The 25,113-nt window shown below is 31.8% G+C and overlaps 2 protein-coding genes and 1 pseudogene across 3 annotated transcripts; 2 read left to right on the top strand and 1 right to left on the bottom strand.

The window, feature by feature from the left end:
- The first annotated feature begins 149 nt into the window (after positions 1-149).
- On the top strand, positions 150-9,236 carry LOC113001465 (endoglucanase 25-like; annotated as a pseudogene).
- A 483-nt stretch (positions 9,237-9,719) lies between these two features.
- Positions 9,720-11,323, bottom strand: LOC100527808 (uncharacterized). The gene is made up of 6 exons (NM_001250802.2): positions 11,088-11,323; positions 10,940-10,995; positions 10,581-10,711; positions 10,222-10,357; positions 9,853-9,996; positions 9,720-9,760 (listed from the first exon to the last, which is right to left on the bottom strand). Exons 1-6 carry the CDS (start codon positions 11,245-11,247, stop codon positions 9,725-9,727), a joined length of 663 nt encoding a protein of 220 aa, NP_001237731.1. The 5' UTR covers positions 11,248-11,323; the 3' UTR covers positions 9,720-9,724.
- A 7,120-nt stretch (positions 11,324-18,443) lies between these two features.
- LOC100780633 (uncharacterized) lies at positions 18,444-21,409 on the top strand. Of its 2 annotated transcripts, XM_003523346.5 has the most exons (9): positions 18,444-18,805; positions 18,906-18,971; positions 19,407-19,487; positions 19,600-19,653; positions 19,735-19,803; positions 20,512-20,574; positions 20,713-20,795; positions 20,901-20,966; positions 21,067-21,409. In XM_003523346.5, exons 1-9 carry the CDS (start codon positions 18,572-18,574, stop codon positions 21,107-21,109), a joined length of 759 nt encoding a protein of 252 aa, XP_003523394.1. In that variant the 5' UTR covers positions 18,444-18,571; the 3' UTR covers positions 21,110-21,409. The 2 variants fall into 2 exon arrangements, with proteins under 2 accessions (XP_003523394.1, XP_040870992.1); XM_041015058.1 differs by lacking the exon at positions 18,906-18,971 and having other exon boundaries at positions 18,453-18,805.
- Positions 21,410-25,113: the final 3,704 nt, after the last annotated feature.

Genomic DNA, 25,113 nt, shown 5'->3' with positions numbered 1-25,113 from the left:
TCTTTGAATTATTTTCAACACACCCCCAAATGTGATAGTTGTCACTATAAAGTGAGGACTAGCGAAAACGTAGTTTCAGAATTAGAATTGACTCTAATACTACGTCAGAAAGTGAGTTTTTGATCTAACTCAATCCCATAGCTCAAAGGATGAGAGTTGTTTCTCACGTATATATTCTAAATATGAAATTATTTTTAGTCAATATGAAACTAGCATTATTTTCAATAGAGAAATATAAAAAATCTAATATCGTAATGTAAGGTAAAATTTTAGAAAATCAGTAGGACAAACAATAGTTACGATTGCCTCCGCTTTCTTAGTCCAAAAAATGTATAAACAAAGTTCCTGTGAATTCGATGCAACATCAAGCAGTTCCGCTTTCTTAGTCCAAAAAATGCATTGTTGGAACTGGATTGGAACGTCAAATAGCTTTAGACTCAAGGGTTTCCGCTATAGCCAAACATAAGGGAAACATCATTGATACCATTACTGACAGGATATCTTTATTTGGTAATGGACATACTCTAAGCATTCCATTAACTATATATCAACGTTTCAACAAAAATACTTGTATGCATAAAAAATCCTAGGTTCGCCGAGGTAAATGTATAAAAAAGGGACAAATTTTAGCGGATGGTGCAGTTGACAGCGAACTCACTTTGAAAAAAAATGTCTTAGTAGCTTATATGAGTTGGACTTCCGAATATTTTATTGACAAATTTGGTGCACTTGCCAACAAGTTAACAAAAGACAAACCCATGCTTTGGAATATCAACCCAAACCAATTCAAACATGTTACGGTTACCAAAAACACACCCATAATGAATATATAGCATGGAATTTTCTTATTAAAATAACTGTTTTATCAAATAATCTGTAACGTGCTAAGCTCTACTAACACAGTTTAGTTTACGTGAACCAAATAGGCCTAATATATCAACCCTTGGAGAAGATTATTTTTTGAGAAAATCTTAAGTTACAATAGTAATTGATGAGTCAGTCTCACAATGATATATATTAGAATATCATTGTTACAGAATAAAATGTATACACTTCATCAGAGCAACATATATACTATTCCACACCAAGACCATACACATTTATGATTGTGGCCGTTACACACAGATTCTTTTCTAACTTTGGTGTGAGCTAAACTCACATAAAAGCAATGGTATAATTAATGTGATTAGCTGTGAAGTGTAAGAATTTTTTTAGATAAGTATCATTCATAAGCCATATACCAACAAATAAGATAGTGTTCTCTAAATTTCTCAGCCTTGTTTCCCAACCAGCTGTATGTGCATATACTTATCTAATTGGCAAAAGAAGCTAGTTTAGATAGAATCTAGAAGCCAAATTCTTTAATGAGAGTGCACGATTTATTTTGTTCATTTCATTTTCTACCTCCACACATCCCAATATAGCAATCTTCATCAATCATGCCACCAACAGTGTCATCCACTTTTAAGTCAGAGAGCGACACTGAGATATGTGCACACAGTTTCTGAGGCAGGTCGCCTTCTTCCATCCGCTAGCCGCTGGAACTTCATAGTACTTGACTTTAAACTTGCTCCTAATTCTTCCACTGCCTATGAATCTATCCCTTCACAATATCCAAAATCTGTTGACTTCAATCTTGCTATCACTGACAGGAAGCACTTTCATATTTTTATTTTTGTATTGGTAGCAATAATTTTTGCCATCTTAGCAGCTGTTCTGCTGGCACACTTTTTACCACAGCAGCACAAGCATCAAGGGTCTTCAATCAATCTAAAACTGGCAATAAACGATGCTCAAAAATGTACTACTTCTCTTTGTGCTGCTACACATTTCCTTCTTTTTTTCTTGGTGTAGTTCAACAATGAATTTTATTTTTGGCAGCTGGACACTATCCAAGGAACATTCCAGGTAAATTCCGCAGAGATTCAGGATTACAGGATGGGGATTTGTCTAAGACTGATTTTACTGGTGGATTTTATGATTCTGGCAACAACATTAAGTTTACCATCACCACAGCTTATACTGTGACCTTGTTGAGTTGGACTGTTGTGGAGTATCGAAGTAAATATGCTGATATTGGTGAGCTTGATCATGTGAGTGATATCCTCAGATGGGGTAGTGATTACCTGCTCAAGGTGTTCATTCCCCCAAGTTCAACAGCTGGATCAAACCTTACACTATTTTCCCAGGCAAGTTATAAATTTTTGTGGGGAATGGATCTTCTCATTTATATGATAATATGACAGTTGTGTTCAGATTTTGTGACTATCAAGAAAGAGATGTACACAACATTTGAACATGGCCGTAATGTTAAAAAAGGCGTGCTAGCAACACACTTCTTATTATTAGTTAAAATGTACTAAAATCTACAAAATGAGACTCATTAAATAAGTAGTAGAACCTGCAAAATTTTGTAATTTCACATAAATTTTAATCAATAGTAGAGAGTATTCAAAAGAATGTATTAGAGAGTGTAGGTACTTGGTAGCAATGACCTGAGAGTATTCATTCTAATTTTTGTGCCACAACTCCTATTCTTTCTTACATACAAATAGTTATAAATAGAAATTGTTCTATTTTTGTTTTATTCAATTTCATTAGGTTGGAAGTACCATTAGTAATAACAATGACCAAAATGATTTGAGTTGCTAGCAACGACCTGAAGATATGAAATATGAGAGACCAGTTTCAATTTGCGATGGCTCTGCTTCAGATTTAGCTGGTGAAATTGTGGCAGCATTATCTGCATCATCGATGGTATTCAAAGAAGACAAAGATTACTCAAGGAGACTTGTCCAAGCAGCAGAAAGCCTCTTTGAGGCGATCACAAGTGAAGATCCTTCAAAACAAGGGACCTACACCGTGGCTGAATGTGGGAAACAAGCAAGAATGCTTTACAACTCAACTAGCTACAAAGATGAGTTGGCTTGGGGAGCAACATGGTTATTTCTTGCCACTGAAAACGCTGATTACCTTGCAACTGCAACTGAAATTTTTTTATCAGCCAAGGGTAATGAATCAAGTGTTGCAAAGGGGTTGTTTATTGGAATAACAAGCTCAATGCTGTGGAGGTAACTTTAATAGACACATAAACTGAATTTTCAGGAGAATGAGAAGAAATCTTTGCATAGTTTTCTTTTTAAACAGGTCTTTGTAGGTTTTGCTTACCGTATTCGATACTTCCGTGATCCTGGCTTCCCACTTGAGGATGCTTTGAAACTCTCATCAAACTCTACCGATGCTCTCATGTGTTCTTATCTATTCAATAAATACTTTAGCAGGACATCTGGTAACTAATTCTCTGATCAATTTTAACATACATCATTTGCTTGTTTGTTATTATTTACTTCAATTAACTATGTATTTGATTCATGTTAAACATAATGGTAGGTGGATTGATTATCCTTAAACCAGATAATGGGTCATTAGTCCAGTATGCTGCTACAGCATCTTTTCTCAGTAAATTGTACAGTGATTACCATGATCATCTCAAAATGTCTGGTGCAAGTTGCAAGACTGATGCATTCTCCATGGAAATGCTTCGCGATTTTTCAACTTCTCAGGCAAATTCTTAGCCTCCCGACTATTTGCATTGCTGCCTCTAAATTGGAAAAAAAAAAAAAACAAGTCTAATTATGCTTCCTTTTGTTGCGTGCTCTTCAGGTTAGCTACATCTTGGGGCAAAACCCTATGAAAATGAGTTATTTAGTGGGCTATGGTGACAGGTTTATATTAAGATATGTCAAATATTCTATTAGCTGTAAATTAGACTCTATTCCTTTAATAGATGAGAAATTATAGAACCCTTATATATATATATATATATATATATATAACACTATTCTATGAATAAAATACATTAGACTTATTCTTTAAATCTTTCTATATGGTATCAGAGCTTAACACCAACATCCTCTCCAATATAGGAATCAGTGCTTCTTTATTTCTTTGAATATTTCTTATGGCTCCTTCTGATCAATCGGCGAAACATGATTTTGGGACTTCCCTGCTACCTATATGCACGAAGCGCTCACCCCTGAACGGCTTGACAGCACCAACTATGTCAAGTGGTCGTTGAACTGCAGAACAAGATCAGAGGCAGAAAATGTTGGGGTTACATCTCTGGAACAAAGGCTACACCAGAAAACAAGAAAATCTGATGAATATGAAGCATAGGAAGATGAAAATTGCCTAGTCAGGTTTCAGCTTCTGGACTCTATGATGAAGGAAATCAAATCCCTCTTTATTCACTTAGCTACGGCAAAGAACATCTAGGACACAACAAACATACTCAGTCAACCAGGATGCGTTCAGATCATATCAATTATATCGTGAGGTAATCTCTACTCAGCACAATGGAAGCTCTGCTATTACATACTTTGGTAAATTGCAAAGGTTATGGTTGGAGTATGATACTATCACGAATTGTACCATGGAATGCCCTAAAGATGCTGAGAAGTATAACAACATGATTAATTCTCAATGAGTTTATGTCTTTTTGGCTGGCCTGAATTCACATTTGGATGCAGTTCGTGGTCATATCCTTTCTACCACTCCCCTTCCGAATTTTCAATCAGTTTATGCAACTGTTTTTGCCAAGGCAAATCGCCAAGAGGCTATGCTTGATAGTGAGTCTACTATGGGGATTGCCTTTGCTGTTAAGAAGTATTCTAAGAAAGGAATCCGCAAGTGTACCCACTGCAATAGGGATAATCATGTCATGGAGACATGTTTTAAACTTCATGGCCATCCGGATTGGCATCTAAAAGGCAAAACTACTCCCAATGCCAAGGTAGATGCTATTTCCAAGAGCCATATTTCTACTGTTGTTGTATTTGTGACCAAGTCAGGTATATCTAACTCTGCTCTTAATCTTTCTGTCGTTACTAGGGGTAGTGGGTGGATAACTGATTCAGGTGCTACTGATCATATGACTTGTGATCCTCATAAATTTACTAGTTTTTCCCATGATTGTTCTAAAACTTTTATTATTAATGTCAATTGAAGGTGTAGGTACTGTATGCCTCTCACCCTCCTTATCGATTCTTGATGTTTTATTTGTTCCTACATTAAACTGTAATCTTCTCTCTGTTAGCAAATTAACCAAATCATGTTCTTGTGTTGCCTTGTTTTATCCAACCCATTATCTTTTTCAAACCATCCATTCCAAGGAGAAGATTGGCAGTGTAGAGAGAGTGAAGGATTGTATTATTTGGAAAATGTCTCACAACAAACCCATAAAGGAGCATTGGTTTGTCTTGCGAATGAACACATACAAGATAAAAACAAAAGGGAAATATGGCTATGGCATAGACGATTGGGACATCCCTCTTTTGGTTATCTAAAAAAATTGTTTCCATCCCTATTTCATAAATGCTATATTTCTTATTTCCTTTGTGAAACTTGTGTAAAGGCAAAAAGTCATCTTGTTGTGTCTCTTTTAAGCAATAAAAAAACTGATTTTCCTTTTTCATTAATTCACATAGATGTTTGGGGCCCTGTCCCACAATCTACGCATAATGGGGAAAAATGGTTTATCAGTTTTGTTGATGGTTGTACTCAGGTAACCTAGGTGTATTTGCTTAAACATAAAAGTGATGTGTGTGATGTGTTTTGTTCCTTTCATTAGATGATAGCTATACAATTTAACACATATATTAAGGTCATTAGATCAAACAATGGAGGGGAATATTTTAAGACTAAATTAATAGAGTTCATGAACTCTAATGGAATCTTGAATCAAACCATATGTCCTTATTCACACAACAAAGTGGAGTAGCTGAGAGGAAAAATAGACATATATTAGAGGTGACAAGATCACTTTTGATAGATGATAATGTCCCATCTCATTTATGGGGTGAGGCTGTAAGCTCTGCAGTTTATTTGATTAATTGAACCTCTTCTAGTGTGCTTAACTTTAGAAGGCCTCTAGATGTGTTGTATGATCATTTTATCCTTCCTTCCATGGTTTATCTACCACCTCATGTTTTTTATCTTATATTTGTTCACTTACACCCACATCAACGTACAAAGCTTGAAGAATGAGCTATCAAATGTGTTTTTGTTGGGTATGGATCAACTCAAAAAGGTTATTGTGCTTATCATCCACCATCAAAGAAATTTTATATCTCTATGGATGTGGCATTTAATGAGCATAATTTTTTTATGGTGATTCTACACTTCAGGGAGGAAATGAAAGTGAAGTGCATAATCATGATATTAGTATGTTTGATATCTCATATATAAAATTATATTGTAAAGATAAATTATCGTGTGAGGATCATTCTGCAAGAAGTGAGTCAATCCTAAAGATGGACAATTTTGTTTTGGATAATAAGTGTCTTTTGATCATAACCAATTGGCTCAATCTTCTCCACGGGTTCGGCTTGACTCTTCAGAGGTACCTTCTGATCCTATCTCTGATAATACTAATGTAGATGAAACTGATCATGAAATTGTTTCTCTTGATCCTACCCTTGATAATACTAATTTAGATGAAACGATCATGAAAGTGATCCTTGTCTGTGTGAGACCACCAACACACCAAACACTGAGTCTATTATTGTCCAATATAATCTTCCACCCAGCTCTAATCGTGGTCAACCTCCAGCTAAATATGAACTAGACCTCCAAGCCAAAGTTAAATATCCCATTAGTAAATATGTGTCATATCACAAGTTATCCCAGTCATATGCATCATTTGTATCTCAATTATCTTCCATTTCTATTCCTAGTAATATACAGGAAGCTTTGGCAGATCCTAGATGGACCGAAGCAATGGTTGATGAAATGACAACTTTAGAAAAAAACAACACTTGGGATCTTGTGTCCTTACCTAGAGGGAAGAAAACTGTGGGCTGCAAATGGGTATTTACAATCAAACACAAAGCTGATGGAACTATTGAGAAGTATAAAGCACGACTTGTGGCTAAAGGTTACACTCAGACGTTTGCACCGGTCGCCAAGCTCAACACTGTAAGAATACTTTTGTCGCTAGCAGCAAACCAAGATTGGCCTCTTCTACAATTTGATGTGAAAATGTTTTCCTACATGGAGAAATTTTAGAAGAAATTTATATGGATTCCCCACCAGGCATGACAGATTCAAATGGAGTGAAGGTTTGCAAATTAAAGAAGGCTCTATATAGATTAAAACAATTCCCAAGAGCATGGTTTGGAAGGTTTACCAAGTCTATGAAGGCTTTTGGCTATAGAGCAAGTAACTCTGATCACACCTTATTTTTGAAGAGAGGTAAAGGAAAAATTACAGCTTTGATTATATATGTAGATGACATGATTGTTATAGGAAATGACCAAGATGAGATTTCTAGTTTTCAACAATACCTTGCATTTGAATTTGAGATGAAACAACTTGGAAACCTCATGTATTTTTTGGATATTGAGGTAGCTAGATCAAAACATGGTATTTTTCTATGCTAAAGAAAATATACTCTTGACTTACAATCGAAAACTGGGCTGCTTGGAAGTAAACCAGTTGATACACCAATTGAACAAAATCATACACTCTTTCAATGCTCAAATTCAACAAGCATAGACAGAGGGAGATGCCAAAGGCGGGAGGAAAACTAATTTATTTGTGTATTTATTTGTCCCATACACGTCTAGATATTACCTATGCAGTGACTGTCGTTAGTCAATTTATGCATGACCCACGAAAGCTTCATATGGATGATGTCAAGAGGATTTTGAGATATTTGAAGTCCACTTCATGGAAACTTAAAGGTAGATACACTGATGCAGATTAGGCAGCTTCAAAAGATGATAGAAGATCTACCTCTGGATACTTTACTTTTGTAGGAGGGAATCTTGTAACTTGGAAGAGTAAAAAACAGCTCGTAGTAGCAAGATCTAGTGCTGAAGCAGAATTCAGAGGCAAGACACTCGGTGTATGTGAACTTTTGTGGGTTAAAAATGTACTATCAGATTTGGGTTTTAAACTAAATGAAATCGGCTATAACAATTGCTCACAAACTTGTCCAACATGATAGAACAAAGCATGTGGAGATTGATAGACATTTCATCAAAGACAAACTTGAAGTTGGAATAATTTCCTTTCCCTTTGTAAGATCTAAATTGCAGTTGGCTGATGTTCTCACTAAAAGAGTGTCAAGCATAGTGTTTTTAATAAGTCTTTATTCAAGTTGGGAATGTGTGATATTCATGCACCAACTTGAGTGTAGTGTTAAGAAATGTTAAATATTCTATTAGTTAATATTAGGCAATCAAATATTATGTTAGCTATAAAGTAGGCTTTATTACAACTGAGGTAATTTATGTAGATTTATGCAGCTGTCATTCCTTTGATAGATGAAAAATTATAGAACCCTTATATATATATATATATATACACTATTCTATGAATAAAATACATCAGACTTATTCTTTAAACTTTTCTATGATTTCCTCTCCAGGTTCATCACAAAAGTGCATCAATCCCTTGGAATAACCAACCCTACACTTGCGACAAAGGTAAGCAATGGCTAAACTCTAAAGACCCAAATCCACAGGTTCTTTTGGGAGCCATGGTGGGAGGGCCAGACACTAATGATGATTTCATGGATCAAAGGACCAAGCAAAAGTTCACTGAGCCAAACATAGCAAGCAATGCTGGCTTAGCTGCAGCAATTATTGCACTTCAAGATCCTCCTTATAATTCACGTGACTTCAAAAACTCATTGTGAGGATGGACTTGATCTACACTTGAGCATGTGCATTGAACATCAATCATTTGATGGATAGAATTTTAATGATGCTGTACGTGTCATCTATTGTAAAGTACTAAAGTTCAGGCATCCACCCTGCAATTTTGTGTGAGGACAGACCCGGGAATTAATTGGTTATTATGGGATTTTTGACGCAATGAAGGTATGATTATTCAATCGAGTGTGTTCAATCGTGAAATTATTGTGCAAAATAAAAAATCTGGTCATGCTGACCACTTTATTTGGAGGATCGTTTAATATTCTGTCTGTGGAAGCAACAAATCTTAGGAGAGAAAAATAAAAGTGACGTATTTGCAATCACAAGACTTCAGTTATAAGTTACTCCTAAACCAAACGCCGAGATATCATTTAATAACCCAATATAAGAATAAATGGCTGGGCTCAATAACAGCAAAACATAAATGTAATTCATAGACATTAGTCAACTATGACCATGAAGTAGTGGATTTCTCCATAAATTTTATCATAAATTATTATTGAAATAGCATGAATCTCTTTGATCTCACGGTTGAGTTTGATCAATAACATCTTCGTCCTTCAAATTTAGATGAAACAGGGGATTGTGAGCTTGTGGGTGAAAGTGAAACACAAAGTCAACTTTATCTCAATGCGGTTTCCTCCTTTGGTTTGAAAAATACTTTTCTTAAAGTAACATAATTCACCCTTTCTTGTGTATAAATAGAACTTTCACATTTCTCATACTCAACTATAATTAACTTTGCACGTTTTGGATGTAACATGGCTCTAAATTAGATCTTTCATGTAGACAAAATAAAACTTAGAATTCAACTTATATACAAATTTGATGTATAAAATCTATATTGAGCAGCCGAAACCAAACTTGTAACTGCATAGCTGTGTTGACGCAATTTTTTCTATACAAACTATTTACATGAAAACAGCGGGGGAAGGAAGCCAAAATATACACTACATAGCTGTGTCTACAGTACTACACAAAGCTGTATATCAGTTCTTCTATCTTCAGGTTGACTTAATCCTGTCCAAGTTATAAATTTTCTGCAAAATTAATATTCATAAGGTAAGATGACAGGAAATTGAATGAGCATGATGGATTGATTTTATGTTAGGAAGCATAAAATTAAGCTTACAAGAATACAATGAACATCCTCAAGAAATGGCACAAGCAAGGAAACCAAGATCTGCATTTTCTCCTTTAGGGTTTCACAGTTTTCATCTTTTTCCTTGAGGAGATCCATCAAAGTTTTACTATCTGGCACTAGTTTTTTAGCCACCTGAAGTACTATTTCTGTTAGTTCAGCAAGAACCAATTGCACAATTTTGGTCACTATGCTAAACTGGGCAAGTTTTATATAAAACACAGGATTTCATGAGGTAAAAAAGTTAATAAATAAATTGCCCTGGACCAGACAAGCTGAGGTGAAAGTGAAAGTGAAACATATAGGTTAGCCTGTAAAATCCATCAAAAGCATAAAATTGATTGAACAAATGGTTATTACTCTGAAAGCCGCTGACGAAATCCATCCATGCCATGGTGACAAGGTGGCATCATAACATTCTTGAACTATTTGCTCCAAATCCTTTTTAGGATCGTTTTCTAGTGATTGTAACAATGCTGAGGAGAAATCCAGGGACCTGCAGAGTGGCACATCTGTATTTATTAAGCAACTTACACATAGGGAAAGTATACACTATACAAGGAAAGATAATTTCCGCTGTTTTCTTTTAATCTGAGTAACAGTTGTTAGCCTGTTTTTTCTCAACAATTTTTAGAGCTGAAAATGATGATACATCCTAAAACTAAGTGTGAGGGAATAACAGAGTTGGAAAAGAAAACAACAATATAATATATGTTTACCTAGTGAGCCAAAGAAAGGCTTTACTACAACTAGACCTCTTCCTTGCTTTGCCTTTGGTAGCTTCTGATTTCAATATTTCAACCAAATTTGAATTCATCGAGGGATTCAATTCATGCATCACTTCCAACCTCTGCAGTGACATAGAACTTAAAAGCATAAGCCAATAATTGGTAGATAATAAATAAAAAATGATCAATGTACAATTATATGTTAACTGAAAAACTAGCAGTCGATCACCTCAAACAAATAGACAAGAAACACAAAAATGTAGAAGATCCCAAAAATTATCATGCAGAGATAGTTTCCCTTCAAGTAAATTGAACTGAATCAAAGAGTTTAAAATTTAATCTGTATGTACCTTAATATTCTGGGAAACGTCTTGTCTCAAAACAGCCATGGTTGGTCCTATCTTATCTGCAAGAGAGCATTAATCAAGCATCATGACAATGTGTTTGGTGTTACATCACATTCATGTTTTCAAATAAAAACAAAGTGAGCAAACCCACCAATAACTTGTAGAACCAAGTAACATAGAGATAGGAAAGGCTTTGTGGGGATGTGTGCAATCTTATGATTTCCTTCAGGTTTGACTATAACCAGCATAGACAACTCTTCAATTGCAGAATTTATCTCTGATCTCTTCTCCATATCTCTGCTCCTCTTCATTTCCCTTAATATCACCTTCCCTCCTTCTCCCTCTTCCACTTCTCTTATATACAAACATATATGTTATGTTATGTATATAGCTTCCAATACCATCCACTGGGATTTTATAAATACCTCTAGCTAGCTTGAAACCTTGAACTTCCAACTGTAATTAATTGTTTCAATTATATATTATACTTGCTCCCAGATAGAGATAGATAGAAAGAGAAATTTACAAAATTTTGATCAAGTGGTTCAACCAAGGAGTGAATCTTGCTTTGCCCACCGTGCCAATTATTTAATTGTTCTTCACATCTGGTAAAACAGCTAGTTTGGCCTCAACTCTTTTATTTTTTTTCTGTTGATTTGTTAATTGTTATAATATTCTTGTGCTATCAGTTTCCCCTGTAAGTCATCGATGGTGACTTTTTATTTGACCTTGTAGTTATCATCAATCCCTCCCTTACCTTATGTTAATAAAACATTATCCGAATAAATCAAATTTGTATAGGTCCCATGGCTGAAATTGACAAGGCCGAAGATTCTAGCCGTTTATCTGGAGCTGGCATTAACTGGTTGTTGTTACTGCTACTCAGAATTTATACATTTTGGTGTTAAATATTGGGCCTTGCGTCAGGACTGACAATAGTAGGATATGCTTTCACAACTGGGGGAGAATGTACTCCTCCTTAGGCCCGTGGCATATGATGATTGATGAACTGAAGAAAAAAAAATAGATAGTTCATTACAAGGACAAATCAAGTTTGTTTGAGTTAAAATAAATTATTATAGCAGTATGTGAACAAGTAATTTTTTAGAGATTTTTTTTCAGATGCTATTCAACTATAATTTTTCAACCAACGAGAGATTCATCTGAGTAGCAATGGAGTCAAGTCCCTTAAACGATTAGTCAGGTTCAAATCTTGATTATATGAAAAAACCCTAGTAGAAAGAAAGTAAATTCACCAATGAGTGTCAACAGATCTCCTTAAAAAAATTAATCTCGGTGAATGACTGAAAACAATCACATGCTCACACAAAAAAAAAACTTCTTAAATTAGTGTAACATTTTGTTAAAAGAAAAACATTCAATCATTTTAATATATTTTTAAAATATAATGATACCCAAACGTTGATTCCCTGTCGTTTGTGTTTAGTTCAATTTCTTTTATGGAAAAGAAAAGTCCCAAAAGAAGTTGTTCTTAAACTACCAAAATAACCATATATGGTCATGCATCATGCTAACATCTAATTGGTGAACCATCCTTTCGTGACAAAATGGTACAAAGCTTTTGTAATTTTTTTTATTATTATTATGTCATAAGTGTAAAGTACAGTTATATTTATTAATTTTTTTCAATAATTAATTTTGTCTTATTAGTTATTTGTTTAATAAAGTTTCTTCTTTTTTATAATGTGAGTTTGAATTTAACTTAATCTCAAAAGTTAATTAATAAGATGAGAATTATTCTTACCTATATACTCTATATTGATACTATTTTTAGCTAAAAAGATATAAAACTTGAGTTTTTTTAATACATGTACAATATTTTTTGGGTTTGATACATAGATAATATAGTGGGTGATCATTTTAATAAATTTAGGTTAGATTTTAATGTCATCTTAAAATGTGGATTTGATCTTAACTCAATCTTCCAAACTAACTCATAAGAAAATATAGATCCCATCCAAAGATCAATTTTTTACAATCGCCGGCGCCAAAATCCATTAGGTTAGCAATCATTTTTTTCTTCTATTGGAAGTTATTATTCTGTTTTGCAACTTGTCCAGCAACCACACGACAAATATTTCATTATACTTCCTAGTCCTTAGGACTGAGTTTTCTTATTGTTGGTTCACCTTAATGAATGAACTACAAATATAGATTATTAGAAAAATACACAAGAATTTTTACACTGTCAAATAACTAAATATCAATTTAGAGTTTAGATATAATTGTTGAAGTAATTATTTGAAAAAAAAAATGTGTACACTATCGATACATTTTAAATAAATTTATTTAGAAGCAGTCAGGACAAATTAAAAAGTTTAAAATCAATACACAAAAGATATAAAATTTATGGGGTGTCTATATATTTTTTTTCTCTTTTCAAATGAGTTTAATTTTTATGTATGATTAACAATGTAATTTTTACATTATCAACCAATTATAAATTACTTATGTAAGATTTTTAAAATAATTATTATAATAACTAATTTAATAATTTATAATTAAATAAGGGTATAAAATTACACTATAAATCTATTTATTATTTGTTTAAAATTTAAATGAAAGCATGCTAATTGGATAGGTTTTGAAATTGTGGGTGTCTTGTGTAAGACCCACGACCCAATAATGACATTCAAAGAGTATGTTCGGTGTTTTTATAAGAGTGTTTTAAAAATATTAAAATTAATTTAAAAGTCATATTTAGAGCACATTTGTTTTTCAGTTATAATTTCTAAATGTAGTTACAGAAATTTCAATGGATAATAGGCAAAGTAACAAATTTGTTTTTTTTTTTTTGTGTCTCGAACTAACTAAATAAACATACATAAACATGTACTGGATTACTTCCCAAAAATACGTTTGAAAATAAAATTTATTCTAAAAACTAAATTTTGAAAAAACAAAACTTAAAATACTTTTACAAATTCAATTATAAACTTAAGTTCAAGTTTAACTTAAATTTACAAATTTCAATCCAAAACATAAAAGATTAAATCAGGTTAGACTGACAAATGGAAATATATTAATGTGCTGAAAGAACAATTACATTTCTTGTGTGCCTTTTTAATAAAGTCGTCCGTCATCCATGACGAAAAACGTTAGAAAGAACATAACTTGCTGAAATTTTGATATTAACAATTACGTATGGGCTATTCATCTACAATAGAAAATACAATTCTATATATGTATAATATATGGATATGGACTTCAGAAAATATATTATGAAGATATGGATATGGAAGTGTGAACGTGTTAGATTCTTTTGGAAGCTGCTTAATTATATTTTACTGATTTATTTAATTAACACTCAGTACTGTTCACTGCAAGATGACACTAGTTTCAGTTTGAATTTTAAATTAAAAAATAACATTAATAGTTTAATACAAATTAATGTTTAAGGACCGCAATCCAATCATCGTAATAACTATTTGAGAATGTTTACTTTCCCATGTTATTACAAGTAGTAATTGATAATCACTCGAACTATTTTGAAATTAATTTGAGATTTGATCCAACAGTTTTGAAATTAATCACTCCACAAGTTAAAAGTTGTTTGATAAAAATATTTGAAAATTTAAATTCTATTAAAACAAATTGTTTCACTCAATGAGAGATTACATGTATAAAAACAAAAAATTAATTTAATCAACATAAACTTATTTCAAAGATAGCGAAAATTATATAAAAGTATTAAAACATATACATTTTTAAAAATTTAAATTTAAAACGTTGTAATTATTTTAATTAATAAAAATAAGTTTTAAAGATGACTTACAAATAATTTATTTTATATAATATTAATTGAAGCAATTTAAGTATTTTTTTTATCAGTTTTTTATTACAAACTTTCTAAATTATAAAAAAATTAAGTATTAATTACAAAAGATAATTTCTTAAAAAATTATATATTCTAGAAGCTAAAATGTGATTTATTTAAAATAAATTAATAATATAAAATTATATTAAAAGGACTTTAATAAATGGGTTTAGCTAACATGTGCATGCATGTATATGTTATGAGGTTTATTACACGCATTTTTTAAATAATTTTATTATTTTTGTATTAATTTTAAAAACTAATTCTTTTTAAAAAAAATCATTTATTGTCACTTTTATCGTTATTTTCACCATTATTACAATTGTCACTATCACTATCATCACCTTCGTCATTTATAATTGTGTGCATATGTTCTTTTGAATTACAAATAACACAACAATTATCTAATTTTTCTAACATTTTGTTTTAGTTTTAGCCTCAATCTAATTGGAAAATAGAGTTTTATAAAATCTTAGGCTTTAAATAAAATTTTAATCTTTTCTACTAGATTATACTCTTTTGTTAAGTCTTTTTAAGGCACTAAATGCATTTGTCATTCGGGAGGTCTCACTCAACGAATTCCACTCACCCAGCTAACCCAAGTGTGTAGATAAGGCCACATGACAGTTCAAGAGTGGAAACAAAGTGTCAAGTCATTTGAATGACTCGTCCAACGAGTACAACCTCAACCAACGAGTAAAGACCACTGCAGTTACAAAATAATTGTAGAAATTCAATTGTTAAAGAATTTATCCAACGAGTGCAAACTCGATCAGCAAGTCAAATCACATTTGAAAATGTCTCTTGGAATTGTGAAGAACTCACCCATTGTGAGTTTTGTCCAACTTGTGAGTTTCTCCCAATGAGTTGATCACACCCCTGAAGTGACAAGACATGGTCTTTGGACCCAATATAAAAGAACATTCCCTTGGGATTAAGGAGAATAATCCTAAGGCACTGTAAAAATATGAAAATAGAGCTTGGACTAGTTTTTGATTTTGGAATCATTTCCTTCTTTCTTTACTTTGTGTTTTTTTCTCTTATAAGGCTTCTCATGACAATGAGAGGCTAGTCCACCCATTGTTGTGGATTTGGTGCATTAGAAACTCTTGATGTAACTATCTATTCTATTTACTTAATGTTCATTTTCAGTGTTATTGCTTAGTTTCTATTATTATTGTTTTGTTTATGGTTGGATCACTCATATGCATGTTTTATAGAGTGAGAGTCATTGGGAAATGCTACCACTACTACGAATTCAAAGTACCTTCTAATAAAATGCATGTCTAGGTATAGAATGTGGCTTATTAGCCTTGCTTTAATCCTTATTGTGATCCAAGTCATTTCATTTAACTTGCTAAGAGATTAGGAGTTAAGGGAAGATTTAAGCCCTTTTACTAGAAGAATCTTGATTAGGGTAATTTTGTGGATTAAGGTAACACTAAGTAGAGAAATATCATTAAAATTACATCAAGAGTGATTTAGTAAGTCCAAATACTCAACAAATTCATATTTTTTAATACATTTCCTTTTGCACTCTAGTGTTTGTGCTTTTGTTTTAGTAGTTGTGTCTTGTTCTACTTGTGTCTATTGTCCCCTCTTTTTATGATACCTTTAAGTTACATTATATAATTAAATATAAGTTCAAATATTCATCTATATTTCTTAGAATCTAGATTACACAAGCTATTTTTGCATGAATGAAGTCCTTGTGGACGCGACACTCAGTCTTATTGTAGTTTACTACTTGCGTGATTTGGTTCTTTTGTCAATCGATTAATAGTTATCACCACTACCATAATCATCATTACCACTACCATCACTATTATCAGTTGACAATTGATATCACTACTACCAGTTTTATTGTCATCGTCGCGAGGATAGCCTTTATCATCACTATTATTAACGCTTTCACTATAACTATTGTCGTTGCCTTTACTACTTCTATTGTAGTTGTCATCACCATCGTCATTTGGCAACAGTGACAAAAGTAATGAAACAACAACTATAGTGGTAATGGAGAGAAAGACAATAGTGATGGTAAACAATCATGTCGATAATTATGACAAAGGATACGAGTTATTTATTTAAAAAAAATAAAAGATAAAGGAGAGATATAATTAAGGGAGAAAAGATGGTGAAATAGGTTTTTTTTTCAACGGTGGAGCGACAACATAGTGCTGGTGTTGGTGGAATAGAAAATATTAATATGGAGGTGGTGATAATAATAGTGATAAATATAGGACTTTTTTTTAAAAGAAAATAGAGAAGATAATAAAAGAAATAATTAGAGAGGAAATATTATGAAAGATTTTATTTGTTTTTTAATTAAAAAGATGAAATTGATTTTTAAAATTAAGATAAAAATAAAAAAAAATAAACTAACAAGTGTAGTAAAATTCCTAACATTAAAATGATGTTTGCGTTTTAGAAAAAATATCATCTTCCATCAATCTAACTAAAATCAGGTTAGTCCTAAATAATGAAAGCTTTCTTCCATTTTTTGTCTACAAACAAAAGCAATAGTCTCTCCGCCCAATTGAGTTTACAAATTTATTAGCATTTTCAATATGAGTTCCAAACTCCAAACTGCGGTCCCGCCTTCCTTTATTGGTAAATTGAAGGAAACCAACCTCGTATCTTATTGACTAATTATATGTTCTTTCCCCGTAGGCCTAAATAATGCGGTTGTTGTGGCATCTGCAATGGGCTCCTTTGCGTCTGTTTCATTTGTAACTTATAAGTTAACTAAAGAAGTTTATAAGTTGATAAAAAACTTTATCAAACACATTTTTCTTAATTTTTGCTTTTCTTTTACTGTACAAGATTTTTTATTTTTGCTTATTGTTAGAACACAACTTTTTTAAATAATATCAATTAATACCACCACCCTGAATCAAATGATAAGAGGTTATTTAAGCTTAATAAATGGCTTAAATTCAAGTCTATAGTATAAGTTGCATTAAGCATTCAAATAGAGAAACTTATTGTCCATAATCATAACATATATCTCTTAAAGAATATAATGTAGTTTGTATAAAAAAATACATCATTTAATTATATATGTTATCATATTATAATTAAATATTTGTGCATAAGGTAAAATTCTTCAAAAGGATAAAATTATTGTAAATGAAAGAATATGATTAGAATGAAAGATTTTATTAAAGATAATACCTCAATTTTTTGACAGAAATAAATCATAAACATAATAAAAAAATACTCATAGCAATACCATGATAATCTAAAAATATCATAATTAATTATTAAAAATTTTGCATTAATAGTTATTACATTAAAAATATAATTTACATTTTTACGGACGTCAAAATATCTTTTTTATTCAAGTATGAAATTCAATTTTTAGGTTCATAAAAAAAAAAGACAGCCGAAAGAATTCAAGCTAGAAAGCTAAAAAAAAAGTTTTTTTTTTTAGGCTGGTGGTTTAATTTCTGATCGGAAAATGATTAAAGAGTAAATATTAATTTATTTTATGAATTTAATATTTATGTATTAATAATATAAAATAATTTTATATTATTATCTAATTATAAATTATTGTTTGAATTATTTTAAGATAAATATTTTAAAAAGTAATAAATTTTTATTTGGATCAAATTAAGTAATTGGGTTTTAATATGTGGGCCACGTCATAGTCCGAGTAAGAGTGGTTACTAGGACCAGCAAAACCCAAAAGTGTGGAAGAACGAAGACCAGAAAAGAAAACAGAGTGATTGAAGAAGAGAATGATGGGGAATTGAGGTTGTGGTGAATGTTGGAGTTGGAGTAACCCAATAATGGCATTGAGACTGAGACTCAAAGTGTCTTCAATTGGGTCACCTTTTCTGCAGTTAGGTTCTTCTGCAACTGCTGCCTTCTCATTCTCCCAACCATGCTCTCTTCCCAAACTTGCTTTTCATCCACCACGCTTGCAACTCAACAAAAATTCACACCCAATAAGGTTCCTTGTTCGGGCTGGTAGAACTGAGTCCAAAGGTGTTACCTTGGGCTTCAGGGCCCCACAATTTCAGGTTTTAATCTTCCCCATTCCATCTTTTTTTTTGGTTAATATTTTCTTTTGAGACATGGAATAGTTACATTATTTATTTGGATGAATTGAAATTGAATTAGCTTCCAGAGCCTCTTACTGGGAAGGTTTGGACATTGGAAGATTTTGAAGCATATCCTGCTCTATTGGTAGGATGCCACTTACTCTTCATTATTTAATATATACTAAATTGGAAAGAGTGCATTTAACTGTCAAAGTGGTCATTTTCATGCAAGTTTTGTATTACTATTCATGCAATAATTCATTAAAGTAGTTATTGCAGAATACCAGCTACCAGCTAGTAAGTAATTTCTTGTCTGCTTAATTATGAGATTCTTATCTCTTCGTTCATGTAAGCTATTTAGTTCCAGTTGCATATGCGGCAAAAATTGAGGGAAACCATTTTGTGGCTAACTGTTCTGGTGGTTCTTCCTTATGAACTATGATGAATAAAACATGAGTCTTTTGGAATTGGAAATTCTAAATAAAAACCTTTCTCTACTTGCTAATTTAGTGACGATGTGATATTTTCCCTTGCTTGGTTTTGAAAATGCCTGTTTCTCCTCTTTTTTGTGGTCTTGCAGGTTATGTTTATATGTAACCACTGTCCATTCGTTAAGCACCTGAAAAAAGACATTGTAAAGCTTACAAAATTCTATGTGGAGGTAGTCAAATCAATTACCCGGGAAGAAATATTTTTCCTTCTTCAGTAGCAGGTTGGACTTGCACTTGAACAAGTAAAATCTGTTATAAGAATATTCTTTCCTCTTTCTACAGAAAGGACTTGCGGTGATTGCCATATCTTCAAATTCCGTAGCCACACACCCCCAGGTTCTAGTAACTTCATATCCTGGAATAAAGCTGCATTTAAAGTATTGAGTAATATGTGCAAATTGGAATTGTGCCTCACAGGATGGTCCAGAATTCATGGCAGAAGATGCTAAACTGTTTGACTATCCTTTTCCATACCTATATGATGAGGTATGCTTTAGTAAATCATAAATTCATAATCTGTTTAATTTATTCACGTGCTTCATTCTATGTGCAGATGCCTATGCAGCTCTATGCCTAAATCGTATATTATTATCTGATCAATGATCAACATCATCCTTTTTATGGTCAAACTCCTTTAGTATACAGTTAGATTGCATGATCTTTTTGCATGTACCGTGGGGGGTCAATTTCATGTTGATACTGGTATGATAAGGCTACTGTAATAGTGTAATATACTACTGAAAATCATGATCAAAAGAGTTTTCCAAACTCTATCATCAAAACTCAATCCATAAGAATCATGGAAGAAGCAGGTCAATCTGAGTTGTTTCTCCTTACTAAAACATGTATCCATATAGAGGTGTCATATCTTAAACAAAAAGGGAGGAGGGTGGGGAACTGTAGGTTTTGACTCTTTAGGTGGCAACCAAATGTTGTTTTTATTGAATTATTTAATTGACAAACTAATGTGTCTATTTTTATGATGTGAATAACTGAATATCACAATTAACATTTTTATCCTAAAACTGGAAGCTCTTTTCTGATAGCAATGACTCAAATCGAACTGAATCTTTGCTGTGGAGGACTTTTTGGCTCCTGGAATTAATTGAAAGCAACCAACTTAGAAGAGCTGATATTATCTTTGTCTGTAATTTGGTAAAACACTGATATTTGACGGATTGTATTTTGATGCAGTCACAGGATGTTGCACAAGATTTTGGAGCAGTTTGTACTCCAGAATTTTACCTTTTCAAAAAGGTAATTGCAACCAATGCCCAGTACTGTTCATTGTATTGCACGTTGATCAGCATGATTTTAATTTGGGGTTAAATTAAGACCTCAAATGTCGATGTATATCATATATCATATATCTATCAATTAATCAATTGGAAACAGGATGGTCGAAGGCCCTTTGAGCTGGTTTATCATGGTCAATTTGATGATTCACGTCCAAGTAATAATGTACCCCTCACTGGAAGGTTGGTTTCTTATGTTGAATTAGTATTGAACAACTAATTGACCATTTTAAATTTCTTGAAAGTAGTAACCACTAAACAACTAACTATTTAACTTTCTATATAAAGAGACTTGAGCTTGGCAATAGATCGTGTTCTTAGTGGCCAACCTGTACCATCAGAGCAAAAACCTAGGTACTTTATATTCTTCTCCTTTTAATTGTTTGATAATCTTTTAAGTTTAGGACTCTATTACTTTCACGTGCTTAAGGTCATTGTTTTTCTATGCATGAAGTGTTGGATGCAGCATAAAGTGGCACCCAAGGAAGAAGTTTTGATTGATAAACTGTAATTATCTTTTTCATCAAAAGACATTAATCAGTGAGTTAAAGTTTCTTTTTCAGGTTGCTATGCTTTATGTAATGTCACTAACCATATTAGGATGTTACACCTTATTTTCTATTCATTCAGTGTTCCTGTTCACCTACAATTTCCGTAAGTGTGACTTGCAAGGAAATGATGTCATTTGTGGTTCTTATAGTTACTGTGTATTTCACATAAGTAATAAGTTGCATACTATAGTACGCGCTGATGAATAGTATATTGTAAGTGTAATAACAAGGGAGTTTGTTTTGCAATCCTCCTAGAAATACAACCATGTTTATTATATTTTATTATTTGAAAAACTATTTATGTTTTGCAATCCTCCTAGAAATACAACCATGTTTATTATATTTTATTATTTGAAAAACTATTTATGATATTTTCTAATATGTGGGACTTGATATTTGATTATTTACATATCCTTTAAAATAATCTTAGTTTTTTAATTCCATGCCTAGAGTTGCAAATAAAAGTATGCATTTAATTAAATGTACTGACAATGTATTTTATTTTTTTTACTTTGTCATCTGATTATACCTGATAAGATCATTAACTTTTATAATAGTTATTTTAAAAATCATACTTAGAATAATTTGTAATTAGTTGAAAATATACAAATCTTTACATAATTAATATATGGAAAAAACTGTTAATATATTCATACAATAAAAGATTAAATTACACTAACATCCTCTCATGCTTGTCACCTCTCTTTTTTAGACGCATCATTGAAAAATCATCATGGGGTGTCCGTGTGATTCGTCTCATAATTGATACTTTCCAAGTTCCCCGATTGCTAAACACCAATATAAAATCATTAACCTGGTCAGTGGTCCAGCTCTTTGAATGTAAATGGCCTAATCACTTTAGGTGGCGAAACAAGTAAACGAAGTAACTTTAAAGTTTAAAGTACGAAGCCATGGACCCCAAAAAAGAACCAAGATATTTTGCTCGATCTGTTCTTTATAGAATAATTTACTTGTATTATCGTTGTCCACTAATCTTGGTTCCACTTTTTTTTTTTTTTTTTTTTTTTTTTTTTTTTTTTTAGTTTTTACTGATCCAGCGTTATCTAGTTGTCACCTTTACCGGAAAGACCTTCTTTACCTGTAGTTTAAATTTGTGCCGTTATTGAATTTTTAGTCTTTTCAATTGTGATTGAATTTTTAGGCATAATTTGAATAGCCTTTATAGTAAACAAATGAAGTCTTGGCTTTTACTTTTTTTATTGACTTCCCTCGGGAATACACTGGATCCAGATATAAAAAAACCAGAGAAGCTATGCTAATTCCATAAGGCATTCAAAAATAATCCCTTGACATTTAATTTTGGATAAATAGTACTTGAAAGTTTGAGGTGTGGTAAGTTGCCATTTGAAAGATAGAAAAATTTAAATTTAGTTTTCCAAATTTTATAATTTAATGTTAAATTAATTCTAAATAAATATAACTTATTGTCTTTAAATATTATAATTAAATCACAAAATGATCTCATAAATTTAACGATTATATTTTTTACACAGAAATTAAATTTATATTTTTTATTTTTCAGAATCAATTTATCACTACATTATACATATCATACATTCGGGCAGATGAATTTATTTATTCATGCTTTTAATTTTCTTACCCTCGTTCTAGTACCTCGGTGGAAGAGAGGAAAATCTCTTTTACCTACAATAACTTTTTTTTTTCTTTCTTCCTGTCAATCTCCTATTTCCACCCGATGAATACTATTGCTCAATCGTGAAACAGACATCTCTCTCCACTTATAATGTGTAGAGACGGGTGTATAAGGGTGAAAAAAAAACTGTTATAATTCAAACCACAAATAGAACTAAAATGTTTCTTTTGAAACCAGTTTTAGTACCTTGAATTTTTTACTAACATGTTTTTTCACGCATTTGTACACCTTAATGATAAAATAAAATTATACAGTTTTTAGAAATAACCCAATTTCAGTGTTTAGCTGTTCTTTCACGCAGGGACGCAGGAGTCCCACACAAACACTAATATTCTCTAAGAGCCCGCTCTAATATGACATAATAAAACTTAACATAAAACCACTTTTAAAACTGGTTTTAAAATCAATTTATGGTTCAAAACCTGTTCAATAAAATCCAAACCGGCTTTATAGAAGAATATGATTTGGTATTTAAATCCAAACAATTTTAATGATTTGGCTCGAATTTTTTACCAAACCAAACCATCCACTAAGAAACATTATATGTTGTCTGTTCCCACTGCACAATTAGGACACTTAAATACAATAAGAAAGTTTGTTTAGAAGCATTATTCACACCTTGTCTTTGAACCATAGTCATTATCGTTTCATCATTTGACTGTTTCTTAGTTCTTCAGCTCTTATCCTGACATGTAATGTACGTAGGGTTAGTTTATGCATGTGTGTGTGTTTTTGTTTCTTACAAACACACTAGTTAGTAGTTACTACGTTCTGTCCCAAAATCTTGTGTAGGTTCATCTGTGTCTCCCTCTCACTGTCTCCCGTTGTTGTTTCCTCCAGACATCGTAGTTGTGCTCCATTTGTTCTATTTGTTGCTGATGTACGCAGTTCTATATTTCCTCATTTATCATTTTCACATTATCTTACTGCCATTTATAATATCCATCAATTTAGTACTGAGTGAAATATTTCTTGGATGCTATTTTTTTGGATGTTGCCATCTGAATAATTTTTTTGTTTCCAATGGTGGACTGGGGGTTTGTGTTGGGAATTATACAAAAGGAAACTTTCAAAATTGTGTTGTTACATGATATGAAAATAAGAAATTAAAATGAATTAAGTTTCTCTTGTATATTAAAACCAATTTATGAACTTCAACCTTGACAAAAGTGTGTATACCATACTGGACACATGAATCAATTGGTGCAGAATAATTTTTAGTTAACCAATGTCTTGAATTTAAATCTTGAATATGCAATTATATTAATTATTTGAAGGAAAAACTTTATTTATTTATAATAATTTTGTCTAGTTTGAATAAGATTTTTTTATTGAAGGATACCTATGATCATCTAACTTTTCTAAAAGCCTGGGAGCATAAATTGATTTTAATTTATGTTAGAAATTTGATTCATTATATTTTATATTTTTTTCTTCTCTAAAAATTGTTTATGGAGGAGTTTATTAAAATAGAATCGTGTGTAACGAAAATAACATACCATTATGAAATGCTGTTCTGCATGAACTGAACAACACACAGTATCTTTTGTTATTGGGCAAAAGGAATAGATATATTCTCTTTCTAAGGCTAAAATATGTATGTAATTTCTAATAAGTATTTGAATTTTATGTTTGTTTCTTGATATTTTTTTTTGTTTTTCAATAAAATAAAAATTTTATTTTTAGTCATTGATATTTTTGTTAGTTTCTAATAAATTAGTTAATTTTATGTTCACTTTCTCATAAAAATAAATTTATTTGTTATTAGTCTTTTGGAAAAGACTAATAACAAACAAAAAAATTATTATGAAATAAACAAAAAAATTAATAATTTATTATAAATAAAAAATGTCGAGAATCAAAAATAAAATTATTATTTTATTAGAGATTCAATAAAAAAAACATTTATTAAAAATAAATATCAAATTCAAATATTTATTAAGAATTAAAATCATATTTTAGTTTGTTTATAATTATAGTGGTTAGTGTTTCGTGTATGGGAAAAATAGTGATTACTTAATGTTGATGGTTGCTTGCTTTGTAAACAGGGAGATATATAAGATCCATCAAACTATCTGTGGGCCACGAATGGTCTCCTATCACATGAAAAAATGCAAGACCTCTTTTGACTATCATGGGGCACGAGCTATCACTATCACTACACAAATAATTGTTGGGAACATTTATGAAGGGTTGTGGTCTAGGTGCTTCTCTTCTCTCTATAATTTTGCGCTTTAGAGGCTTATGCCAGGAAAGAAGGCACTGTCAACTCTTG

Source organism: Glycine max, chromosome 4 (assembly GCF_000004515.6).
Source record: "Glycine max cultivar Williams 82 chromosome 4, Glycine_max_v4.0, whole genome shotgun sequence".
Classification (NCBI taxonomy): Eukaryota; Viridiplantae; Streptophyta; class Magnoliopsida; order Fabales; family Fabaceae; genus Glycine; species Glycine max.
Note: the sequence above shows the minus strand (reverse complement) of the source record. Positions and strands in the feature narration are given on the sequence as shown.